Raw genomic sequence first — 25,700 nt, 5'->3', positions numbered from 1 at the left:
CTTTCTGTGTGTGTGCATGCATATGCTAGCATGCCTGTGTGCCTGTGCCTGTGTTGCACATGGACAAAGGACAGCTTTTGGGAGCTGGTTCTCTCCCTTTACCATATAGTTCATGGGGATAGAACTCATGTTATCAAGCTTAGCAGCAACCACCTTTACCCACTAAGCCATCTTGTAGGCCCTGGCCTAGAATTCTCTATGTACCTGAAGATGACCTTAAATTTCTGGTCTGCCTGCTTCCTCCACTCCTCGGTGCTGAAATTATAGGCATGTGCCACCACACCCAGTTTATGCAGCGCTGGGGATCCATCCAACCCAGGGATTTATGCATGTTAGGCAAACACTCTACCCAGCCAGGTCTGATCTCGTTCTCTTTCCAGTTCCAGGGGGTGACTAGTGGTTTGCTCTGTGCAGGCTGTGGAGTACAGAGCTGGGACAGTTCCAGGTAACAGGGACACTGAGGACCCTATTCCTGTCATCCAGACTGGTCCTCTGTATCTATGTCCTGAAGGTGGAAGGGGTGCACGTGGTGATCATCGAAAACTTTGCAGCCATTATGTCATCATGAAGTCTTTGATGTGGCCAGATTTGTAAAGCTGACTTTCCAAACCTGGTCTCCCAGTCAGGATACACTCGGAAGGATTTTCTCTTGTGCTCCTTCACATATTTTACTCTTGTTTGTGCTGAGGTTGAAGGTAGGGAGGATTCTGTAGAGCTGACACTGACTTTGTGAAATAAGCCAAATTGCCAGGCAGGGTGATGCCTGCCTGCTGTGGTTCTAAGTCATCTTCAGTCTATATAGAGAATTTAAGAACAGCCTGAGCTTCAACACACACACACACACACACACACACACACACACACACACACACACACACACACAGGATGAGGGGGAAGATAAAGAGGAGAAAAAGGAAAGATGAGGGGAGGAGACGGAAAGAAAAGCCAAATTTAAGGTGGTATCATTGTCACTTCCTGGTGACCTGGCCAGAGCTCCTGCTTCCAGGTCCTCACACTCAGGTATTGCTAGACCTGAAGGGAAGGAATGCAGACAAGGAGCATGAGCCCAGCATGGAACTGAGGCGTGACCTACATGGAGAAACACCTTTGATGTGAACAATGGGCTCTGAAATTCCCGTGTCAAAAATAATTGACACAAACATACCAAGGCCGCCCAAATACATTGTAGCTATGTTTGTCAGAGGGAAAGATTAAAAACCAACCTTCATATCCAACAAGAGGGAGTTGGGTAGAGAAAATATAGTACAGTCAGCCCTCTTTATATCTGTGGATATATGGGCTCCATAGCCATGGATCTAACTGTTTTGTGCAGCAATAAAATTATAAACAGATGAATCTTGTAGACACTATGATTAGTGAAATAAGCCAGACACACACACAAAAAAAAAAACAAATAATGATTCCGCTTCCAGCAATATCTAGAGTGGTCAAGTTTTTACAGAGAGAAGATAGAGTCAGGTAGCCTAGGAAATAGGACATCTAGTCATTATTGTTTAATGGGTATAGAGCTACTTTTTGAGAACATTCTAGAGATGATCGTGTTACAAAAAGAAAGAAATTTTGTTAGAATTTGTACACCTCTCTATTCTTGGAGTTTGTTGCTGTTTGTGTTTTGAGAGTATTGCTTGGTGGCGCAGTCTAAGCTGCTCTGGCCTTCCAAGCACTGTGATTACAGGCTTGCCCCACCACACTCGGCTTATTCATGTACCTCTTTTTATGTTTGTATTACTTTTGTGGTTTTTTTTTTTTTTTTGAGCTTTTATAGTTGTGTTTATTCTTCATTTAACCTTTAATACACTACTATAGTTAAAACAAAAACAATAGCCAAGTAGTGAGCATATTATGACTACCTCCTTCCCATATTCACTACTGCATATATAAAGTCATAGTGACTGGTTGTGGTTCTTTTTTAAATTAGTGGTAGGAACTGAATCTTCGAGACAAGTACTCTATCACTCAGCTGCATTCCCAGACAGAACTTTGCAATTCTTTTGTTTGATTGGTTGGTTAGTTGGTTTTTTGGTGGTTTTTTTGTTGTTTTGTTTGTTTGTTTGTTTGTTTGTTGTTTTGTTTTTATTTTGTTTTTTGAGACAGGGTTTCTCTGTGTAGCCTTGGCTGTCCTGGACTCGCTTTGTAGACCAGGTTGGCCTTGAACTCACAGCAATCCACCTGCCTCTGCCTCCCGAGTGCTGGGATTAAAGGCATGCGCCACCACTGCCTGGCCTGAACTTTGCAATTCTTAAAAGTCAATAAATAAAAGCAGCCATGCCATGGCTACCAAGTGGGCTAGCCCCCTCACCCAACCCTACAGGCCTCCATACCACCAGCAAGGAGAACATGGTCTGCCCCACATTGAAGCCATGCCGCCAGTTGTGGTAAGTGATCCTCCTGTAGCCTTTGCTCAGCGAGTACATGAAGCGCACCAGGGCCTGTGAACACACACACAACAGTGAGGCAGCATGCCCCTGCCCAGGTGCCTGGAACCTCCCTCAGGAGACCCAAAGTTCTCCAACCCCATCATCAACCCAGAGAGGGGGACGTAACCTCAGATTCAGAAGCTTCGGGAAAGCACGACAGTGTGAATGCAAGTGTTAGAGACAAGGAGACCATGAGCAACCCACATTCTCACAGACTGTGCTTCATCAGTGATTCCTAAATGTGCCTGACAGAAAAGACTATTTAATCCTGTGGTTTTCTTTTCTTCTTTATTTTTGTTTTGTTTGTGTTTGTTTGTTTGTTTGTTTGTTTTTCTCTGTATAGCCCTGGTTGTCCTGGACTTGTTTTATTTTGTTTTCAAAACAGGGTTTCTCTATGTAGCCTTGGCTGTCCTGGACTCACTTTGTAGACCAGCTGGTCTCGAATTCATAGCTAACTGCATGCCTCTTTCTCCTGAGTGCTGGGATTAAAGGTGTGCACCACCACACGCAGCAATTCCATGGGTTTCAAGCTGGGGTGCACTTCAGAACCACTGGAGGTCCTGTTAGTTTCAGATTCCTTAGAGCTGGTAACACACTAATGTGTCTGGGTCTGTGGGGTGTGTGGGTGTGTAAAACATATGGCCAGCCTAACAGTGTCTTGAGTTGTATTGATGTGGTCTGGGGCAACACTTTGAAAACCACTACTATAAATGAAAGTCTAGGAGGTTTTACGCACCCCTAGCCTTCATACACCTGCTCCCATGATGCACCTCTGTAAGGAATCCTGCAGTGAATGAGACTGTTTCCATGGATGTAACTACTATCTCCCACCCACATGAGAGCTTCAGAGCCTTTGGTCCAGAAGAGCAGTTCCTTCTCTAAAGAGGACCAGACAGGCCCTAGGTACATAATATGAATCCCAAATGCAGTCCACACACTACATGCTCTATAGACCAAGCAATTCTTTTAAAGCCAGAGAGGAAGGGGGGGTGGTAGGAACTAGAGGCTGACACCAGACCAACAGCCACAAGTTCAAGGCTAGGCTGCACTACACGATGAGCTCTGTGCTAGATGGGGCTGCAGAGTGAGGAAAGGGTGAGCGGCTCTGGACCTCACCTCTTGCGGGATATGGAACTTGTCCACCACTCTGAGCTCGTAGTACATCTGAATGCCACACTTCACCAGCTCCAGCTCTGTGAGGGGCAGGTCACTGAAGTGGAACTTGTTGATTTCATATTTCTCAGCATCTGGAAGTTCTCCTTGCTGTATTGGAATAGAGTCCAGTGATTAAGGGGTGTGGCGGTTTGAATAGGTATGACCCCATAGACTCGTGTGTTTGAATGCTTGTGCCATAGGGAGTGACTCTATTAAAAGATGTGGAGGAAGTGTGTCACTGTGGGGGCGGGCTTTAAGGTCTCCTGTGCTTAAGTTCCTCCCAGTGTGGAAAACAGTGTTCTCCTGGCTGCCTTCTGATCATGATGTAGAACTCTCAGCTCCTTGTCCAGTGCCATGTCTGCCTATCCACTGCTTGCTTCCCACCATGATGATTATGGACTAAACCTCTGAAACTGTAAACCAGCCCCAATTAAATGTTGTCCTTTATAAGAGTAGGTTAGAAACCTACAAGAAGACCAGTAAGGCTGGCGGATCTGGACCCAGGGGGGTCAGCTCAAACTACTGTACCAACCAAGGACAATGCATGCAGTAAGCCTAGAACCACTATCCAGATCTAGCCAATGGACAGCACATTCTCCACAATTGTGTGGAGAACAGGGACTGCCTCTGACATGAACTCTGGTGCCCCCTATTTGACCACTTCCCCTTGGCAGGGAGGCCTGGTGGCACTCAGAGGAAGAGACCTGATAGGCTGTGATCTTATATTGGGGGACGAGGTCCCCTTCTGTCACAGACCTAAGGGAGGGATATAGGATGGAAGAGAGAGGGAGGGGGAATGGGAAGATACAAGTGAGGGGATAACAATTGAGATGTAATCTGAATAAATTACTCAAATAAAACTTTTAAAAAGGTGGCTGTGATCATGTTGCCGCTTCACAGCGATGAAGCCCTAACTAAAACAAAAACCATGGTGTGATCCTGGGGCCCTCCTCCAGGCCTGCTGAGGGAAGCCACCCAAGGTGAAGGGATGCCCGAGCCACACAGTAGGCTGCTCACCAGGATGTCAGCCAGCTCCTCCTCCTCGCATTCCCAAGGCTCTTTCCCGTACACCTCTCTGGTTTTCTGCCGGACCCCAAAACAGCAGAGAAAAATGCAATAAGTTATTGCCTCAAGAACCCAAGGAGACGTCCACATCTCCACCTTTGCTGTGCTCCTTCCTCCAGCAGAAGCACCCGCTCAGAGGCTGCTGTTCAGCATTCATTGACAAACGAGCCCTGGGTTACCCTCAGATACAGACTGTTACTTTCTAGCTGTGCTACAGAATGCCTGGCTCTCAGTCCTTCATCTATTACATGGAGATAATGAATGCCCATAACTGATCATGTGATTGTGCAGCCTTCTTTTCTTTCTTTTTTTCCAGTGTTAGGCAGCCCTAGCAAGTGCCTTGGTATCAAGCTACATCCCTCCAGGATTTTGTTTTTGAGACAGAGTCCCGCTGTGCTGGCCATGTAAGGCTGGCTCAGATTTGCTGGCCTGCACCATTCCATCCTCCAACCTCTGCTTCCCGAGCGTCAGGGTTATGGGCATGCTCTACCATGCTTGGTCCTTGTTTTGAAACAAAATATATGAACTAGCCAGACATGGTGAGACACATCTGCAATCCCAGCACTCCAAAGCTATGGCAGGGGGGTCTTAGATTTAAGGACAATGTAAACTGTAAAGATAAGTCCAGGCTAGATAGTAAAGCCGTCTCTGACCGAACAAAAGTACAACTGAAATAAGCATGCAAATTATCATAGTGTAGTACTAACAAGATTATGTTGCTCTTTGCATTTTTATTGTTACTACTAACTGAGAATAATGATGGTTGGGCCATAGACTTTATTAGAAATCAGGCGCTCCCCCAGCCTGACTTCAGCAACTCAGCGCCAGCAGCTATGTCAATCTTTTAAAAAGTTCCTGCCACCATAGGCTACTCTCTCTTGCTCTATCTGTCTGACTCTTTCTGTGTGCCCCAATCAATCTGTTGAGAGATGTGTTGCTTGATATGATCTCTGCGGCATACCTCGCTCCCCCCCACCTGCCAAGGTACTCCACTGTAAAACCCAAAGTCTATGTTCTTTCATTCGCTGTATGACCTGAGGCAAGCTCCTTCCCTCTCTGGGCCGATTTTCCCCTGTGCCAGATGAAAGGACGCAGCTAATTGTTTCTGATTTCTTGATCCAGAGTGAAATCTGTTAACTTCCAACTGGCTCATTGGGGCTATGTGTTCTTCTAGTCCACATATCCACCATTTGACTGAGATGATGGTGGCCTGAGTCAAGCAAACCATAAGGCATCTCATTTAAGCTTGGTGTTTCTCCTATGAATTAACCACTAATAGATAAGAAATAATCGGGTTTTCTCTGGCATCTTCTGAGATTAAGGGTTGGCTTTTTGCCGGGCTATGGTGGTGCATGCCTTTAATCCCAGCACTTGGGAGGCAGAGGCAGGTGGATCACTGTGAGTTTGAGGCCGGCCTGGTCTACAAAGCAGGTCCAGGACAGCCAAGGCTACAAAGAGAAACCCTGTCTTGAAAAACAAACAAACAAACAAATAAAAAAAAAAGAGTTGGTCTTTTGCTGGGGATATAGATCCATGGTGGAGAGCTTACCCAGCATGCCCTGGTATACTGCACAACCTGGGCATGGTTGTGCACACCTTTGATCTCAGGTAGAGGCAAGAGGATCAGAAGTTCAAGGTCGGTCTCAACTACAGAGGCTAGTCTGGGCTATGTGAGTCCTTATCTAAAGAAAGAAAAGAAAAGCCTGAGGCAGAACATGGCAGAACACACATGTAACCCAGCACTGGAAGGCAGACAGGAGAACCAGCCAGCCTGGACTACTTATGCCTCAGAAAACAAAAGAAAGAAGGGAAGAGGAAGGAGATGAGAAAAGAGAATGAGAGGCCTCTGGGAACACTGGCCTGGGTGTGAGGTGTATAACCAAGCTCTTGGGATTCAGCTGGGTGTCATATCCCAAGCCATTTGACTAGCTCAATGTGTTGGGTCTTGATTCATTTAATGCCTCCCCCCCCCCCCAGGAACAATGAACCACTGATCCTCACGTATCCAGTTCTTCATTCACGATAGCACCCCGATATCTGAGTACTCAGCTTCTAACTGGACAATTCTCCTGATGGGGTACCCACCACCTCCCGAGGCACCCGTTAGGAAAGATCACAGAGAAGTAGTTCATTTTCCTGACAGAGGCTAAGTGAGAAGTCGTCTCATACTAGGTGATTTGAGGCCAGGTTCCCTCCCTCTTTGGGGCTTCAGTTTCTTCATATCTGTACTAGGTAAGAAGCTCTTCCCTGCTCCCCTGACCTGGCTAATGCATGTAAAGCCTCGGATATATTCATAAAGGGGAATTTGCTGTGTGAACTGTATTTTGTTTTGAGACAGGATTTTATGCAGCCCAGGCTAGCTTCAAGCTCACTATGCAACCAGAGATGACTTTGAACTCCCCCGTCTGTCAGGTGAGTGATTACAAGTGTGCTCTGTCTGTCAGGTGTGTGATTACAGGTCTGTTCTGCCATGCTTAGTTTATGCCATGCTCAGGATCCAACCCCGAGCTTCCTGCATGCTGGGCAAGCACTCTGCCACTGAGCCACATCTCTAGCACTAAATTACAAAGTGGTGTAACTATGGGAAGGTTTCCTACTCTCCCCAAACTACTGCTTTCCTCGAAATGTGTGAGTCTTTTAAGTGAGTGACGCTATAGAAGGAAGGCTCTGAGAAATGCCCTCCGATCCACAGGCTTGCCAGATAATGCTTCCCTGCCAGAGTAAGAGCTAAGACTGGCCACCCATGTCACTAGTGCCAAGTCAGTCTTGAGCCCAAGGGGAAGGGGGGGGGGGCGGCCTATAGAGTTATCAAGCCAGGGTGAAGTCCCAAGACAGAGGTGATCACACAAGAGATATTGCTCGTGGGCAGTCATTATTGGCTACTTACTCTCTGGTCCTCACCTATCCATCCATCCAGCTTTGAGGCCTGTCACATCTCTGTACTAGGTGGGAGAGACAGGACTGAGCCCACTCATGCCTCATCGGCTTCGCACCTGGCCTCAGGCTAGCACCATGGTATACTCTACCAGAGCAGAAACAAGTGGAGGCAGCTACGCACCAAGATCTTCTGGATTTCCTCATTATCACACTTCACGTGATATTTTACAATATCCTGGAAGATATCCTTCCTGTTTTCAAGTTTGTTCATGGACTCGTAGGTGTCAGGGTTTAAGACTGACCAGCCCAGGAACTGAGTCAAAGACTGTAAAGAAGGAAAGAATTAGAGGTGGCGGCAGCCCGGATCCTGATGCTGATGGAGGGCAAGACTGTGGAGACCTCTGTTTTCTCAACTATAAAGTGGGTTTGCAAAGCTGGGCGGGGCAGGCAGGCTGTGATAAAATAATGGATTAAATGCAGTTTAAATGATCTATAAATAATAACACCACAAAGGGAAATGTGGTGAGCAAGCAGGAGGTACATAGGATCTCTGAGCTTTCTCATCAGTTCTGATGTAAATCTAAAACCACTCCCAAAAGTGAAGTGTGTTGAGCAGGGAGTGAGCAGGAGTCATGGAGAGAGTGGCTCTCAAGGCTCCTTGAGATTATGGCCTCCCATCCCTCCCAGTGGTCCTGAAGCTGCACGCTAGAGTCCCATTACACAGTCCTGGGGGCCAGGCCTGAAGGTAGTGGATGGTGAATCCTAGCAGCCAAGGGCCGCCCGGCACCCCACACCTCCATGAGGGTCTCGTCCATGTCGTCAAAGGGCTTCCCGTCTTTGCGGTTGTAAAACGTGGCTACGCCAACGATCTCTTCCTTCTTGTTGACGATCGGCATGGAAAGCACGTTCTTAATCATCCATCCAGACTCATCCAGAGGCTCTTTCTACAAGAGAACAGCAGGGCTGCAGGCTCCACGGCTTCCGGCTTCCGTGCTGCATAGGTAACTGGGATGGACTTGGGGACTACCAATACTGTGAACTCCCTATGCTGGGAGCTATGGTCCCCACCCCGCAGCCACCCTCGAGATGTTAGGGCTGACATGTGCCAGGCAGGGTGTTAGAAGCCAGGATCAGAAACATCCCAGGCAGAGAGTAGCCTAAGCTGTGGTCCTGGCATCAGAAATGGAAGGATGCATATGTTTTGAAATTGGAAGGGACCTTGGAATTCACCCAATTAGCACCTTCTCCCTCTTCTACTAGCGTGTAACTTGGTTCAAATTTTCACTAGTTAGCCTGCTTCCCAAGAAAGTCGGCAAAGCCTAGTGCTCTTTTTGGAGAGAGAAAGAAAAAAGTCCTGTGGTTAAGAGGGAAAATAAAAATGGCTTACCTGGAATGCAAAAAAGTCCTCTGCTGGCGCATTCATTATATTGCAGATCTGCAAGTCAGGAGGGGAATAATAATGCAGCTGGTCAGAGCTGAGCAAGAGCCTGAAAGCCTTGCTCCCTAGTCAGGACACAAGTCCTTCCCACAGCAGTGCACTGTCCTCAGCAGGTGGACAGATTCAAAACGGCTCAGGGTTAGTAACCGAGTTTGCCTGATAGAAAGGTCGCCTGGCAGATTTTACTTCTGTTTGTTACACTCTCGAGGCATTTCTAGGCTTTGGAAAAGCTAAGCTGTCATTATTAATAATGGCATAGTATCCCATTGTGTGGCTCTTTTGTTAAGTATTTGGGTGTCCTGGTAGATGTGTGCATTTGTGTCAATACATGTGCGTGCATGTATTAGTGCATTTGTGTGCATGTGCTCATGCTCTGTGTGTGTGTGTGTGTGTGTATGCGCGTGCACGCGCGTGCGTGTACGCTGTTTTCTTTGGGGGATTCAATCTCACTTTGCTACCAAATCTGTTTTATTAGGTCTGTCGAGGTCCTCATGCTGTGGTGGGACACCTGCTTCTCCCTTACCAGATCACTGGGTTACTACATACATATGATCTGTCACGTTGCTTCCTTGGTTACCATGGCACTGCCTCTCCTGGCTCTCCAAACATTTCAGGCCTCTCTTGATCATTCTTCACAGAATCCTCTTCCTCTGCCACCTGCTCTGGAAACCCTGGCATCTCCCAGTGTTGCACCGAATGCACCCTCCCTCAGGTTCCCAGTGCTGCCTGACCCTGAGACGTCCCATCTCTATCTCTGCACTACTCTCCCTTTCAGATCAAAACTGTCTCTTCATCCACCTGCTGGACGTGCCCTGAAGAAACATCTCTATTTCTTCTCGACAGAAGGTGCCTCATCACTGTATATCCCAGCTCATCAGCTGTGATGTCCCGCCCATCTAGAAGCTAGAGATTAGCTTTGGTCCATCTCTCCTTTTGCCCTCTGGCTTACTCAGCAAGTCCTGCCAGCTTTGCCTTCTCCATATGAGCTCTGAGTCTGTATCTCCTTTTCTGCATCTCGTTTCTGTTGAAGTTGTATTCAATTGGCACATTTAACCGGGGTCTGAATCATTGTCAGTACCTAGTGCCTGCGTTTGTCAGCCTCCATTGAGATTGGGTTTCCTCTGTTTGTTTGAGAGTCTCATTTAGATGCCAACTCACTACTTCAGAAGTGGACTAGAACACCCGGATTAATGAAGTACAGAGCTTCAAGCATGTTGGCAAGTAGTCTCCCATTGGAGCGACACCCCCTGACCCCTTCTTTGAGATTCTTATTACCTCTTACTTGAACTGTGCCCTTCTCAGTCTGCCTCGAGTAAACTGTGGATTGACATCCCAGCCTTTGAGGTGACATCCAAGGCCCACTAAAGCTGGCTTCTTCCTCCCTCTCAAGCCTTGAAACCTGTCTTCTTGGCTCAGACCTAATGCTCCAGTGGCACTAAGCACGTACAGTGTGTTGCTCCCAACCTCTTGCACCTAAGTGTGCATGTCATAAAGTCTAGATATGGAAGGTCCCCAAAGTCTCATGGGTAACATGACTCTTGGTCACCAATGAGACCATGCTGGGAAGTAGGAACTTTTAAGAGGTGAGTGGGCCTAGCAGGCACTCTTCTACTTACTAGAGCATGACCTTGAAGGGAATAGTGGAAGCCATACCTCACTTCCCTCTCTCTTTTTGGCTTCCTGGCCACCTCATTATTACCACGATGGACTGTTTTGCCTCAGGCCAAAACAGCACATAGGTGTGATGTGTGGCTAAGAGACATGGCCCTGCTTTGGGACACAGGAGACAACATACTATCAGTCTACCATCAACCCTGAGTTGGTGGGACATTGATTTGGTCTAAATATGAGGGTTGGAGGGGGAGGCTGGAACAGCAGTTTCATCTGGTGTAAGAGCTTGGTTCTTAGTGTCAGGAAAGCCCAGTAGAACACCTAGTCATGGCATTGTCCCTGACATATTTGCACAAGTTTCTATTGTCAGGGATACTATCTACCTTCCCATGTAAGAACTCTCTACATCTGTGCAATGTCAGCGATCTACTCTTTCTTTTTGTCAGCTGCTGAGCGAACTAGAAAGACAGACACTCTGAAAGAGTTGCACGAACCCTCACTTTTCTCACTCTCTTGACTGAAAATCCTTCTGCTGCCCCACTGATTCAAAGTCTCTCCCCTCAGAGCTATATCACTTACCAGACCATTTTGAGCTACGTAGGTTGGGAGACCGCTTACTAGAGCCCAGTGGTCAGCGGGTGGGTTCCTGTAAAGACCAAAGACAAAGAGTGACTTTCAAGTCAGGGTCTGTGCCTCCTCACTTTCCATTGGCTCCGCCTCTGCTTCCACTCACCACAGCTACCTCAGCCCCAAAGGCTAGCTAGCCATCTACTGTGCACTCAAATATGGAAAAGAGAGACACAAGTAGGACATTTTCATGATTGCCCATGAAGCCGAACCATCCAAACATTGATTCCACGGATCACTACTGACTGTGGAGCAAAGCAGATGCCCCATCTTTTCTCGAGAAGTGTTGAGGTGGTGAGTTCCTGCCATGGACTAAGCACAAAACTGATACTTTAATACTTATTTCTAGGAGAAGCAATAAGACAGCTCCTGAGCTTACAGTTATGCGCTGCATAACAGCGCTTCAGTCAACAGCTGGCCATATATATGTCAGCGGTCCCATAAGATGTATATACCCAGAATTACCATAGCCTCCTTACCATGTATTGGTATAAAACCACCTGGAAATGCGCCTCTTCCTTGGAGACACATGCCTTTATTACTTTTTGCTTAGTTATTATAAGAAAAAAATAGACACAGAAAAATGCATACCAGTCATCGTGAGCCAGGTCTGGAGTTGCACACCTTTAATCCCAGCACTCGGGAGGCAGAGGCAGGCGTATCTCTATGAGTTCGAGGCCAGCCTGGTTTACAAAGCCAGTTCCAGGAGTGTCAAGGCTACACAGAGAAACCCTGTCTCAAGAAAACAAAACAAAACAAAAAACAAAAAAAGCAACCAACAGAAAAACAAAAACAGTCACCATCAAGTCATTAGAAAGTGAATATTGGGCTGGAAAGTCAGCTCAAAGGATAAAAGCATGATTGTGAGGACCTGAGTTCAGATTCCCTAGAACCCATGAAAAAAGGCTGAGTGTGCCTTCACACACCCATTACCATAGCACTGGAGGGGGGCGGGGATAGAGACAGGAGCATGCCAGGGGCTTGCTAGCCTCCAGTCTAGCTCTAGGTTCAATGAGAGAGTGATAGAGGACACGCCATGTTCTCCTTTGGCCTCAGAATGTGCATACACATGTGTGTGTACACGCACACACACAAACATACACACACACCCCCACACCCCTGAAGGTGAGCATTTCAGAAATCCCACACCAGTCAAAAGAAGAAGAGGCAGCACTTTGGAAGCCCCTCTCAACCACAGCCTTCTCCCTAACCCTGAGGAAGTATCATTCTAGCTTAATTATGTTGCTTTTCTTCAGCTTTCTACCACCTGGCTATGCTCCCGTAAGTCTCTAACCCGATTGGCCTGTTTTGTTTTGTTTTGTAGATGGGATTATTCAATGCTTATTATTTTTGTTTGGCTTCTTTTTCATGTTGTGTAGTTTTCCTTCTTGCGACAGTAGCACAATTTACCTATTTGCATGCTGCTGCCTCCTCCTCCTATCTCAGGTTGTGATTAGGTGAAACAGCACCGCTAACTCAGCTCTGTATACTGTAGTGTCTGTCTCAGAAATATTGGGTGGTAAGATGTATATATTCTTAATTTCTAAAGTAATTGTACAGTTTACGCCCCATCAGGAGTATGTTCAGACATACAGTGAGTTCAGACTTCTGATTTATAGCCCTTCTGGTAGGTTCTGAGAATGGCATCACTGTGGTCTTTGTACCAATGTGTTGTACGGGTTGCCCTTTCAGACTTCCTACTCATGTCTTTCTCTTACTTTCCTGTAATGGGCCTTTTTCATTGACTTAGATTTCTTTGCAGGATTGATCTGAGGCAGTTCTCTGTGTCATAAATATCTCATTTTACACTGTGACTTTTTTTTTACACTTTATAATATTATAAACCAGTGTCCTAGGTATGTTCCGTAATTCCCTCTACCTTATTTTTGATTTAGTATAAGATGCATAATCCTCTCCAGCAATGAATCATGGCTGATCTATGTGATCAGTAGAATATGAAGATGAATATGTATTTATTTATGAGGGTGTTTTTCAAGACAGGTCTTCTCTGGGTAGCTTTGGATGTCTAGAACTAGCTCTGTAGATCAGGCTGGCTTAAAACTCACTAAGATCCACCTGCCTCTGCCTTCCCAACTGTGTGCACCACCACCACCCACCTGAATATGTTATCTTTTAAGACTTAACTTTTGAAATGGGTGTGTGTGTCTGTTTAAGTGCATGCCACGTGTACAGGTGTCCAGAGAGACCAGATCTCTTCTTATCCAGCCAGGCAATCTTTGTCGCCTAACTAGATTATCTGGTTGATTTATCTTCCCTCTGACAATATCAGTGAATCTTGCAAGAAGCAAAACGGTGGCTGTTTTATAGGGCTTGGGGCCCTGCCTGATGACAATCCCTGTTAGATGGTCCCAACCACACACCCCAACTGGCAGTGGATGAGTAGTAGGGTGGTTGCTCATATGGTAAGTCTCAAGGTTTTACTGCTGCAGTGTAGCCCAGCCTATCCTAGTCGATTCAGATGTTAGCATTAGAAACAGAACTCTTTCAACAAGCCTAAAACAGGCAGCATGGGAAAGGGTTAGGAGGAAGGAGCAGGTAATTGTTGTCTGAGCCTGGTGAGCTGGGCTACATTAATAAAACACTGGGAAAGGGGCTAGAGAGATGGCTCAGTGGATGAAGTACTGGCTAGCGGTGACCTGCGGCTTTGTGGGGAGAGAGCAGCAGCGCCTATAGGTGTGGCTCTCTCAGAGCCTGATTGCCCTTTAAGGAGCCTGTCTCCAGGTACAGTTCTGGGTGTGGCTCTTGGTGCAAGGAGGGATTCTGGGAGATAGGAAGACATCAAAGAAGCTGCGGAGAACATTGTTAACGAATGCAGCACAAGCCTATCCCAAGGGAGTTGTGATGTCTCTTCTCCTAAAATAGTCCTCTGCAGGCACCCGCAGCATCCTTCCCTGGTAGGTTCAAGACTCAGTGTTTCCAGAGTCTCTCTCTTTCCCAGCTTCTTGCTTTTGCTCTGTGGTTGAAAAGCCTCAACTTGAGACCGTTGTCTCTTTTCTTATTGGGTTGGGGAGGGTGGCCATTGTCTCATAACACTGGCTATGAGACTGGGACTCTTACCTGCTAGGCACATAACCACAGCATGCTGAGTCTTTGAGCAAGCTCTTCCTCTTTGGGGACCTGGTTCCACCACCTTGTAAGTCTATTGTGTCTCCCTGACCCCACCACCAGGCTCTCTGTCTCCAACCAGGGGCATGGTCATTTGAGGTTAGATCAGAGTTCATTTCAGGAGCCACAGATTGAAGATGTGGGAAGTATGGGTGAAATTTTGTGTGTGTGTGTGTGTGTGTGTGTGTGTGTGTGTGTGTGTGTGTGTGTCTGGAGGCGAAACTTACGGGATTACTTTGATGTCTTCCTTGCCATGCAGGATGTAGTCAATGACCTTGTAAAAGTTAATTTCCTGGCAAAAGAGGAAAATCACACACTGAGTGATGCAGACAGAGCCTCAGCAGGAGTGCACCATGAAACTAGCCTGATACTTTCTTCTCCTTCCTTTTCTTTTCTTTCTTTTTTTTAAATAGGGAAAAGAACACATGAAGTTTTACCCACGCCTAAGACATGACACCCCTACGTTGTCCTTCACTGTCATCTGCCCCCTGCTTTTCAGGAGTACCAAGCTTGCTCCTAGCTTCCTTGAAGGACAGCTCGACTGCCTTCAGTGCTCACTGTTCTCAGCTGACCCTCATAGAGGGTCATAGAAGGCCATAGACCTTCAGAGAACCAGCTGGCAGGTGGCTCCACTCTTCTTGCTCTCTATGGAAAATTTCACTACCTTATCAGGCCCCCTGTATACCTAAGTACAATGGGCAGCTTAGCAACCAAGTCATGGATGAGAACCAAGATGCAGGAGAAGGAAGAACCACTGTGTAGTGAGACAATAAGGCAGCAACAGAGCTTGGCCCCTTGCTAGCTCAGAAGCCCTTTAGCTGTGTGACTTAGGGAAGAAGCTTAAAACGTTCTCGAGTCTGCCTGCCACATCCACCTGTCTCAGCCACATTACTTTAAAAAGCCTTGCGGCAAGTCCAGCCTACACCGTGAGCAGGTTATGTCCGAAACATAGCCTGACATGCCTAAGTCCTTCTACAATGTTGGAATTTACTGAATAGCAACAAATTCATAACCATGTCAATTTCCTTGGCTTAAACTCACCAACTGCTACTGATGTCACTTGGCGTTTGTGGCCTTTGGCAGTCCCAGGTTTTTTTCAATCCAATTTTAGATATAAATGTTAACTCTCAGAGTATGTATTACACAGCACACAATGGTGTGTGTGTGTGTGTGTGTGAGTGTGTAAAACATGTTATAGAAGAGTTGAAGAGCAGAGAGCTCAGTACTCATTGATTCCACGGCTGGTGCACAGTATGGTCTGATAAAGGGCTGGAGGATGCTTCAGTGCCCAGCTTTAGATGACTTATTTTATATGATCTAAGTACAGAGTTGCATCATTCATTCATTCACTTACTCATTCACTCATTTCATGTGGTAAGTGGACTCATAGGCCTGGTTTTTCTGATACAGTTTTGTTCGTTTGTTTTGACCTTTTGGGAAGGGTCTCACTATGTAGCTTTGGCTAGCCTGGAATTCTCTATGTAGACCAGGCTGGACCCCCACCCCTGCCTCTGCCTCTGCATTTTGGGATCAAAGATATGGGTGGCCTGGGCTCTGATACAATTTTGATACATATATGGGGGGATACTTTCTTTGCATAAATGAATTATCAGTCTGCCTCATGGTTGGTGCTCAGTAGATGATGGTTTTTTACTTGCCCAAATGACACAGCAAATCATTCCTCATCAGCATTTGCACTCAAAACAGACAGAGCCAACTGCTGTTTAATAACAAGGGATCACTCAGCACAAGGTGCAGCCTAAAGGAAACATGGAGGAGCCTTGAGCAGGCCACACCTGATCGTGCCGGTCACAGGGAAAGTGACTAAACAAACACTGCACGCATCTGCTCCACACACAGCGGGGTACAGCCCCATAAACCCACTGTAAGTTGAAGTACTGTAAAGCACCTGGGCATAGCGGGTCATGCCTGTAAATCTAGCATTTTCAGAGGCAGAAGCAGGAGGACTGTGGGTTCCAGGCCCACCTGAGCTATATAAAGAGACTCTGGTCCGCTAAGTATAGTGGTCACACCTGTAATCCCAGCAGTCAGTAAACAAGAGACAGGAGGGACACTACAAGTTTGAGGCCAGCTTGGGCTATATAGGAAGACCTTGTCTTAAAAGAAGACGAGAGAAGAAATGGTGCTCAAACATCGCAGCTGAGCATCACAGGCTGCTGTAGAGTGGTGAGCATGTGGCCACTGTTGCTGTAGCATAAAGGACAGTGTATGCCAAATGCAGTTGCCAGGGGACGCTTCAGAAAAGTTCCTATCATGTCTAACAGGTCTGGTTAGTGTGTCAGGTTTTTTTTTTTTTCTTTTACCTGGAGCCTGTGGGAGAATCAATTTGCTTTCAGAAAGAGCAGTAAACTAGAATCAGTGTGCTTTAAGCAAATAGGGCCTTTTCTACACAGTACAGCTGTTGTGTGGCCTTCAAGGCCACATTCATGTATGAATTCACAGACTCTGGAAAACCAAACTAAGGCCATCAAGAGCACCTTTGTTACCTTCTGCTAAACAGTGGACTCTGTGACACCAGGGTCTTTGAAAGATCCACCAGTTCTGGGGTGGCCAAATCGTGGTGCCTGGAAATAAGGCGGTTTGAAGACAAGCTACATATGCTTTGGTGTTTTTCCATGATACTTAATTAGCCTGTACGAGTTTTTTAAACTTTAAACACACACAGAGACACCATTTTACTTTGCAAAGGAGATGAAATGAGACATAGTTGGCTGTTACAGGGACGGTTAAAGTCAAAAGCTGTATGTTTAAAGTGCGTTTGAATTCAGCCAATAAAGCGTGAGTCATATTGGAAGGCAAAGGGGATCATGAAAAGGCATGTTTGTGATGACAGCCATCAGAGAGAGAGAGAGAAAAAAAAGAAGAAGGAGAAGAAGAAGGAGAAGAAGAAGAAGAAGAAGAAGAAGAAGAAGAAGAAGAAGAAGAAGAAGAAGAAGAAGAAGAAGAAGCATCCTGGTTTTAAATTTGTACAAATGACTTGACCTTTCCAGATATTAATCTCTTCAACTGTCTGTCCAATGGGAAAATGAAAATAACTCATTCATAGGCATATTAAAAAAGAATCAATGACAGCTGGACCTGCCTGAGCAGCTCTCTAATGCCAGCTACTTGAGAGGCTGGAGCAAGAATTCAAGCCCCTCCTACGCTAAGGGGTGAGTTCAAGGCTAGCTTATGCAACCTGTCTCAAAATAAGAACAATTTTTTAACATGTGAAAAGGGCTGAGGAAGTGGTAAAAAAAAAAAACACTTGCTGGTATGCATGAGGCCCCGGGTTCAAGCCACAGACCACAAAAACAAAACAGTTCAGGTACAGTGCCCAGTGGACAATGAGGTGCAACTGGCCTGCTGACTCTGGTTTTATACTGGAGTGCCTGCCTGCCGCATGCCAGTGGGAGACTAGTACTGGTTACCTAAGTCCTGGCTGGCTTATTCCAGGTGGCAGATGAGGAAGGCGGGGCTTCTGGAAATGTCCCAAGCCTATAATACTAGCAGTGTCTGAACTCAGGTGTCCTATCACTGTACACACATTCTCTCTCTCTCTCTCTCTCTCTCTCTCTCTCTCTCTCTCTCTCTCTCTCTCTCTCTCTCTCTCCCTCTTCCCCCCTCCCTCCCTCCCTCTACCTTTCCCCCTCCCCCTCCATCTCTCCATCTGTCCCTCCCTCTCTCTCCTGAACTAGAGATTGAGCTTGGGACCTCACACCTGCTCAGTAGGCATTCAACCATCAAGCTACATCTCCAGCCTTCATTTTATTTTATGCTTTAAAAATAAGGTCGCACTATGTTGCCCAGATGCCCTTAAACTTTGTAACCTAGGCAGCCTTGAACTTATGATCCTCCTGCCTCAGCCGCTTAGTGTAGGTACTAATATTACAGAACTAAGTCATTGGACTTACCTTCCTTGCCATTTTGTTTTTGTTTTGAGACCATGTCTCACCTATAGTTCAGGCTAGCCTAGGATAGATACATTATGTAGCTCAGGGTGGAGTTGATCTTGCAGTAATCCTCCTGTCTCAGTCTCCCCATTGCTGGGTTTATAGTAATGAGCCATGATACTTGGCCAGTTTGGGGGGTTTTGTTGTTGATGTTTTCCATTCTTAAGTGAACAATAACACAAGACTGACTAGCCTGTGTCAAGCTTCTTTGGAATATCTGTGTTGTGCCGGGCTTCCCCTGTGTTTGCTTGTAGTGTTCTGGAAGACACACACTACCATGTGTTTCAGGGAAGCCACACCACCACCTGAAAGGAGTGCTGTCAGGGCAGCTACCCTGACCTTCCTGTCACAAGAACAGTGGTGCATTGATTCAAAAGGTCAGAGGCAGTGTTGACTTTTTTTCCTTTCCTACTTTGGTGAAGCCACAGCATTTGCAGGTATAACCTGACATCCCGTGACCCTGTGCTACAGAGGGGTGGGAGGCAAACAGGAGCACCTGGCCAGGAGTGTATAAGAACTCTGAGTGGCATGGACTGTGGCTAAGTAGGCAACTCATGTCACTCTCCCAGGATATAGCTATTACCCAGTTCCAGTGAAATTTATCCTGTGGGCTGCTGGGTTCCATCTAACTGAATTTCTATCTTTCTAAAATAAGCTGAGAGCCCATTATGGAAAAAAATGACTGTTGTTCTAAACCTGCTCAGTTTTTTATAAGTACAAACAAACAAAAAGCAAAATGCATGAAGCTAATAAGTGTATTAAGTCGTTGTGAGTGGGCATTGGCTACCAATTTGAACATTCTAGATTAGATCTGAAGCCTCTTTCTATTTCCCAAACTGGTTCTAACTTCCTGCTGAGGAAATCCTTGAGCAAGCTGAGTGACAGCTCCGGGCTTAGTCCTGTCTGCAGAATGTGGGTATTAATTCATATGTCATCTGCTCTTCCGGGTCCCTTTGAGATTTCAGAAAGATATTAAATTTTTGTAAGTGATGGTGTTGGTAAGTTGTGAGTAATTGCCACACACAGGAGACAGCCTAATATAGTGAAGATAAATATGTGTGATAAATTAAGTTCTTTGAGCTGAGTCTGCCAAGCCACGTGTATAGAAAAGATCTCCAAGAAACTCACCCTTCCATCTGGAGTCCTTGGGCCAGAGTAAGCTGGAGCCTCACCCATCAGAACTGGCCACACATCAAAAAATTCCTAGGAGTAAAAATAAAAATAATAATGACTTAAAAAAAAAAAGAAGTCCAACCTGTATGGATTGCCATCCACAGATGTTTGATAATCACTGAAACCTAAGGCTGATTGGAATAATCATATTTGTTAAATATTGATAAACAGATCTGTCTAATCAACCAAAAGGCAGGCGATGAGTTGACGTGTCCTAAGTGTTATAGGACAGGGGATGGGGTAATGAGAGCTTGGGGCTGAGGGATGGCTCAGCAAGTAAAAGTGCTCATTCTGCAAGTCTGAGGACTCAAGTTCAAATCCTTAGATCCCAGGTAAAGGAGGGCACAACAGCACATGTTTGTAATGTCAGTGCTCTTGGGCAAAATAGGAGGTGGAGGCAGGAGGATTTCTGGAAGCTCTCCAGCCAGCTAGCCTGTCACATGCAATAGAAAACAGTGAGAGACCCTGTCTCAGTCAACCTGGCAGGGGAGAACTAACACCCTCTGACTCTACACAGGGTGGCATGTGCACACACACACACACACACACACACACACCTTTTTAAAATAGGTTCTCTATGGGGGTAAAAAATCCAAGCATCTGAGGGAGACTTATTAGTAATGAGGCCAAAGCTGAACAATCATGTCTGTGCCGATCAGACAGGTGTCGTGAAAACAGCAGTGGTGAGAAACATGAGGTCTCAAAATACATTACACAGTCCCGCTGACAACTCTGGGAATACTGCTTTTAACTATTAAAATGTTTTGAAAAAAAATTCCAAAGACCCTAAAAGCTTTCTAACATCATAAGCATGGCATGCACCTGAGCCTGACTTTGTATTTGGACTCCTGTACTACAACACATGTCCCTCTGTAACCAACCAAAGGCTGGGGCTGGGGCTGGGGCAGGGGATGGGGCAGGGGCGGGGGCGGGGGCTGGGGCAGGGGCAGGGGCTGGGGCTGGGGCTGGGGCTGGGGCTGGGGCTGGGGCTGGGGCAGAGGCAGGGGCTGGGGCAGAGGCTGGGGCAGAGGCAGGGGCTGGGGCTGGGCAGAGGCAGGGGCTGAGGCTAGGGCAGGGGCTAGGGCAGGGGCTGGGGCTGGGGCTGGGGCAGGGGCAGGGGCTGGGGCAGGGGCTGGGGCTGGGGCTGGGGCAGAGGCAGGGGCTGGGGCAGGGGCAGAGGCAGGGGCTGAGGCTAGGGCAGGGGCTAGGGCAGGGGCTGGGGCTGGGCAGAGGCAGGGGCTGGGGTACAGGCTGGACAGAGACAGGGGCTGGGGCAGGGGCTGGGCAGAGGCAGGGGCTGGGGCTGGGGCAGGGGCAGGCACTGGGGCAGGGGCTGGGGCTGGGGGGGGGCGATAAAGCATTTGATTAGCATATGCAAAGCCCTGGACTCCAGCCCCAGCTCAGCAGTCATAACCTAAGAGACATGTTTTTATGGCAAGTTACATTTTAGTTAACCACAGCTAGCCAACTGATCAGATCACACCTAAGTCAGACAAATGAAGTTATTCACATACTTGAAGAGCTCGCTGCTCCTGCAACTTCCAGTCTTAAGTTTTCCTTCTTACTATGGCCCAAGACAGTAGCAGAGGATAGATAAAAGAAGGTTGGGAATGAGGTCCAGTTGGTAGAGTGCTTGCCTAGTATGCCTGAGCCCTGAGTTCCAACATAAAACACCAAGTGAACATAGCAGCGTTTGCCTGGAATCCCACTGCTTAGAGGGTAGACTCAGGAAGATCAGGAGTTCAAGGTCATCCCTGACTGCATTGCAAGTTCAAGACTAGCCTGGGACCCAGGAGACCTTGTCTCAAGAAAGAAAGGAAGGGGGATGGGAGAAAGAGCCCAGAAAGAAGGTTCAGGAAGGGAAGGACTAGGGTGGCTGTGGCTTCTCTGCTCGTGTTCTGTGCATCAGGGATACAAAGGTTGTGTGAGGTCAATGTCTCTGCCTTCAGAGAAGGCCTTCCTCCTCCAGGGCTCCCTCTGATGACTGAGCTGTTAGCAAGTAGGGACAAACAGTGACCTGTTTGCGCTGGATCGCTGTGTGTAGAGGCAGCTCTCCCTCCCCTTTGTTCCTTTGAGCATGCTTACCCTGATGGTTTGCTTATGCTAATGTCACCCAGAGGACAAACAGAAGGGAGTTCACAAAAAGTTCACACACACACACACACACACACACACACACACACACACACCTGCCTTCTGTGTAGTTGAGCACTTTTCAATAGGAAGAAATTCCAACTGAACTGGGGACCTACTGGAGCCCCATGTCCTACACACATACAAGACAGTGTATGCCCTAGAAGAACTTAATGTCTCATGAAAAAGATACAAGAATTTGGTTGCTGCTGAGCCTGGCAGGTAGAGGAAAAGAAATATTCAAACTTAAGCTCCAAAGCATGAAAGGGTGGAAAGTACAAGAAATGAATGACACAGTGAGAAACTCTAACATAAACCACAAAACCTAGAGATCTTTTCACGATAGTGCATCAAAACATTGTCAATACATACTGAAATTCAGGGGTGGCACTGTAGAATAATAGAGAAATAAGCCAGTGCAACCAAATGGAGAGTCAAGGAACCAACCCTAGGAAGACGGGCTTTGCAGTGGGACAGTGAGAAAAGGTGGACTTTACAATAGGGCACTGGGAAGGGTTGGTCTTTTCCAGATGAGATAATTGGTTGGTTGGGTGTCCATGCGGAATAGTAATGTTTATCTTGTATCATAGTATACATTAAAAATTTTTGGTATAGGTAGAGCTATGTGTAAAATCCACAAAAATAAAAATTATGTGAATTGGCATAAGAAAAATAACTCTCTGACCTTGGGATCTAGAAAAGACTTCTTAAAAAGAGCATAAAAGTCAATAGTTATTAAAACACTATGACTCCAATTTATATTCACCAAAACACATTCTCTCTCTCTCTCTCTCTCTCTCTCTCTCTCTCTCTCTCTCTCTCTCTCTCTCTCTCTCTCACCCCCCTCTCTCTCTCCCCACTTCGAGACAGGGTTTCTCTGTGTAGCCCTGGCTCTCCTGGAACTCTGTAGACCAGGCTAGCCTCACAGAGATCCACCTGCCTCTGCTTCCCGAGTGCTGGGATTAAAGTCATGTGCCGCCATGCTCCAAAAACACACTTTTAAGAGAAAAAGATCCCAGAGTCAGGGAAAAAAGCTTGTGAGACAGCAGAAGGCAGCAGGTCAATCCCCAGAACTCATGGTGGAAGAGAGGAACTGACTTCCAAAAGTTGTCTTCTGACCTCTATGCCTGTGCTGTGTCTGGCCATGCCTTTAACATCAGTTATGGGGGAAACTCGGGTCTTCATGGCTTCATGACAAGCACATTACTGACTGAATTAGCTCCCCTACCCCTTGGGTAAAACCTTTCACTGCCTTCCAAATCACCCAGACTGTGTCCTGTGCTAGTTGAATTCTTGACTAGACTGTACTCAGTCACCACGTGTTTCTTGAAGTTTTCTTACCTTCTGTTTGGTCATGTCTAGGAGGCCAACAGAGTATCTGTCACAGTTGAGGAAAGCTCGGACCGTGTACAGGGCTTTGTGGAACTGTCTTTCTATGTCCGTGAGCTCTTCAAAGACTTTGCTCCCAGACCACAGCAATATCTGAAGACATTTGAAAAAAAAAATAATCAGAGGTTTTGAAGTACAAAGTAGAAGTTTCTTAGATAGAAAATAATAACAATTCTGTAAAATTTTCTAGTTCATTCAATTTAACTCTTACAATAACCTAAAGAACAAGCTCATTCACCCCACTTTATAGGAAGAAAACAGGCTTGAAGAGGTTTTGTGATCAGCTGGCTTAATTGGGTCCATTCTTTTCATTTATTTTATTTCACATGTTATTAATAAAAATAGTCAGCATATGGCTTAAGAGCTGGGCATAGTGGTGTATGCCTGTTATCCTAGCACTAAGGGAAGCAGAGGCAGGCAGATCTCTGTGAGTTCGAGGCCAGCCTGGTCTACAAAGCAAGTCCAGGACAGTCAAGGCTACATGGAGAAAACCTAGCTTGAACCCTCTCCCCCCAAAAAAGCATATGGCTTAGGGATACGGGTCAGTAGGAAAGTGCTTGCCTTGCATATACAGGCCTTGAGTTCAGTCCCCACCACTGGAAAAAAAAAAAAAAGAAAAAGAAAAAAGAAAGAAAGAAAAAAAGAAAGAAACCCTAAAATAATAAGTAATTTATTTTGATAACAATCTTTTGCTATATATCAAATATATATATATATACTTATCCTCATGTTTTGTTTTGTTTGTTGTTTGTTTTAACAAGGTCTTGTGTAGCCTAGTCTGGCCTCAGATTAGCTATGTTACTGAGGCTGACCTTGAATTTCTAATCCTCCTGCCTGCACCACCTGAGTGTTGGGAACACCACCATGCCCATCTTACATACCCACATTGTTGGAGAGGCTGAGCAACTTGACTAGGGTCTGACAGCTCCTTAGTGAGCAAGAGTTCAAATCCAAGCATAACCACTCCAGGAGACAACCTTCCAAGCAGTCCTCACCTCTCAATACCGGGGACTCCCACCAGACACAGCTCAGTGGTTCCCAGTACCTTCACGACGGCTTCTGTGACCCCATCATTGCTCCAGTAGAGGACATGTTTGGACCCCTCTCTGGAGCCAGGCCACTTACCTGGCCACGCCGAGTCTCACAGTTGTACAGGTAACTCAGGTGGAATACCCTCATGAGCAGATTCACAAAGTTGAGGTACTTGAGAAGAACCTACAGATTTAAACGGCATGGGGGAAGCAGATGAGAAGGAGCAATCCTTCCTTGGGCTACTTCTACCACAAGAAAACGTCTGACTATTAATACGACCTGCACAGCACAGAGTGCAGACTCGTCGCTTGGAAACTCACACTTGGAAACAAATCACTTGGTGATTTGTTAGTGAGAATGTATTAATAAAAAAATAGCCAGTACTTATTGAACTTGACATCTCTGTGATAAGTCACTGATGGATGTCACCTGGCTATTGTAAGTCACTGGAAGGTAGATACTATGAAATCACCCCCACTTTATGAAACAAACAAACAACCCCACACACATTCAGGTAGATACTATGAAATCACCCCCACTTTATGAAACAAACAAACAAACAAACAAACAACCCCACACACATTCAGGGAACATAACTGCGGTGGTTTGAATGACAATGGCCCCCATAGACTCATAGGGAGTGGCGTTATTTGAAAGGATTAGGACAGGACGTGTGGCCTTGTTAGAGTAGGTGTGGCCTTATTGGAGGAAGTGAGCTCTGAGATTTCAGAAGCTCAAGCCAGGCCCAGTGGCCCTCTCTCTCTTCTTGCTGCCTGTCAATCCAGATACAGAACTCCCAGTTACCTCTCCAGCACTATGTCTGCCTGCATGCTGCCAGGCTTTCCTCTATGATGCCTTATATATGGTAAAAGTAAAACCAAGCCAAACAGCAAGGCTAGGCGGTTCTGTGAGCTGGAAGAATGGGTTTAGCATGGCCCCCTCAGCAGTATCTCAAGATGTTTTACCTCTTCGTCTTTCTTGGTGAAGTGGGGTCCATCTACTTTATTGACAGCCATGATTATGGCTACCACGTCCTTCCCGTTCATGATGGGGGAAGCCAGGATGCTCTTGGTCTGATACTCTGTGAGATTGTCCACGAAGTCACAGAAATGCTCATCCTGAGAGAAGCACAGAGAGGCAAATGAGAACATCTCAGACACCCTGCTGACAAGGGGATGAAGGCATCTACCTGTTGCCCTTTAGCTAGGGCAGGCTGAGGTGACCGTGTACACCTCCAACATCCATCATCATCATCAGAAGAAGGCTTGAGACGCACCCCCATGAAGGGCCGTGGAGGACAAACACATCATGGCAGTGAATCCCAAGTTGGAAACTTAAATGGGAGCTGTGAGGCACATGACCATGATGACTGCCCATGGGTATTGCACATGGCGGTTCACCTCATCCCTTCATCTTCATCCTCCCAACAGCCTGTCTCACAGAAAGAGGATCTGCAACTCAAAGTTAACGTGTCTTGTGAGCATTTGGAACCTGTCCTGAGCTCTGCCTTGTTCACATAAGCTTCAGAGAGGTTACACTGGGCTCCACCTCATTGAACAAAAGCCTTTCTTATTTTCAGCTCCCCTTCTCTTTTCTTTTCTTTATTTGGACACAGTATCATTATGTAGTCAAGACCAACATTGAACTCTCAATCCTCCAGCCCCAGCCTTCCACAAGTGCTGG

General features: G+C 46.5%; 1 protein-coding gene across 2 annotated transcripts in view; it reads right to left on the bottom strand.

Moving 5' to 3' along the window:
- Window positions 1-25,700, bottom strand: part of Pde6a (phosphodiesterase 6A) — a 61,633-nt gene that overhangs the window by 27,059 nt on the left and 8,874 nt on the right. The window contains exons 2-13 of one of the 2 annotated variants that reach the window (XM_051163381.1): window positions 24,983-25,135; window positions 24,111-24,200; window positions 22,938-23,078; window positions 19,419-19,493; window positions 14,565-14,629; window positions 11,164-11,230; window positions 8,923-8,970; window positions 8,330-8,479; window positions 7,717-7,860; window positions 4,611-4,676; window positions 3,555-3,701; window positions 2,343-2,450 (exon numbers count right to left, since the gene is read on the bottom strand). In XM_051163381.1, the coding sequence (XP_051019338.1) occupies window positions 2,343-2,450; window positions 3,555-3,701; window positions 4,611-4,676; window positions 7,717-7,860; window positions 8,330-8,479; window positions 8,923-8,970; window positions 11,164-11,230; window positions 14,565-14,629; window positions 19,419-19,493; window positions 22,938-23,078; window positions 24,111-24,200; window positions 24,983-25,135 (1,254 nt within the window). The remainder of the gene's footprint in view (window positions 1-2,342; window positions 2,451-3,554; window positions 3,702-4,610; window positions 4,677-7,716; window positions 7,861-8,329; window positions 8,480-8,922; window positions 8,971-11,163; window positions 11,231-14,564; window positions 14,630-19,418; window positions 19,494-22,937; window positions 23,079-24,110; window positions 24,201-24,982; window positions 25,136-25,700) is intronic. The other variant, XM_051163383.1, reaches the window with a different exon arrangement.

The sequence above is a fragment of the Acomys russatus genome, chromosome 20, assembly GCF_903995435.1.
Source record: "Acomys russatus chromosome 20, mAcoRus1.1, whole genome shotgun sequence".
Classification (NCBI taxonomy): domain Eukaryota; kingdom Metazoa; phylum Chordata; class Mammalia; order Rodentia; family Muridae; genus Acomys; species Acomys russatus.
The sequence above is the reverse complement of the archived record's forward strand: the minus strand, read 5'-3'. Positions and strand labels throughout refer to the sequence as shown.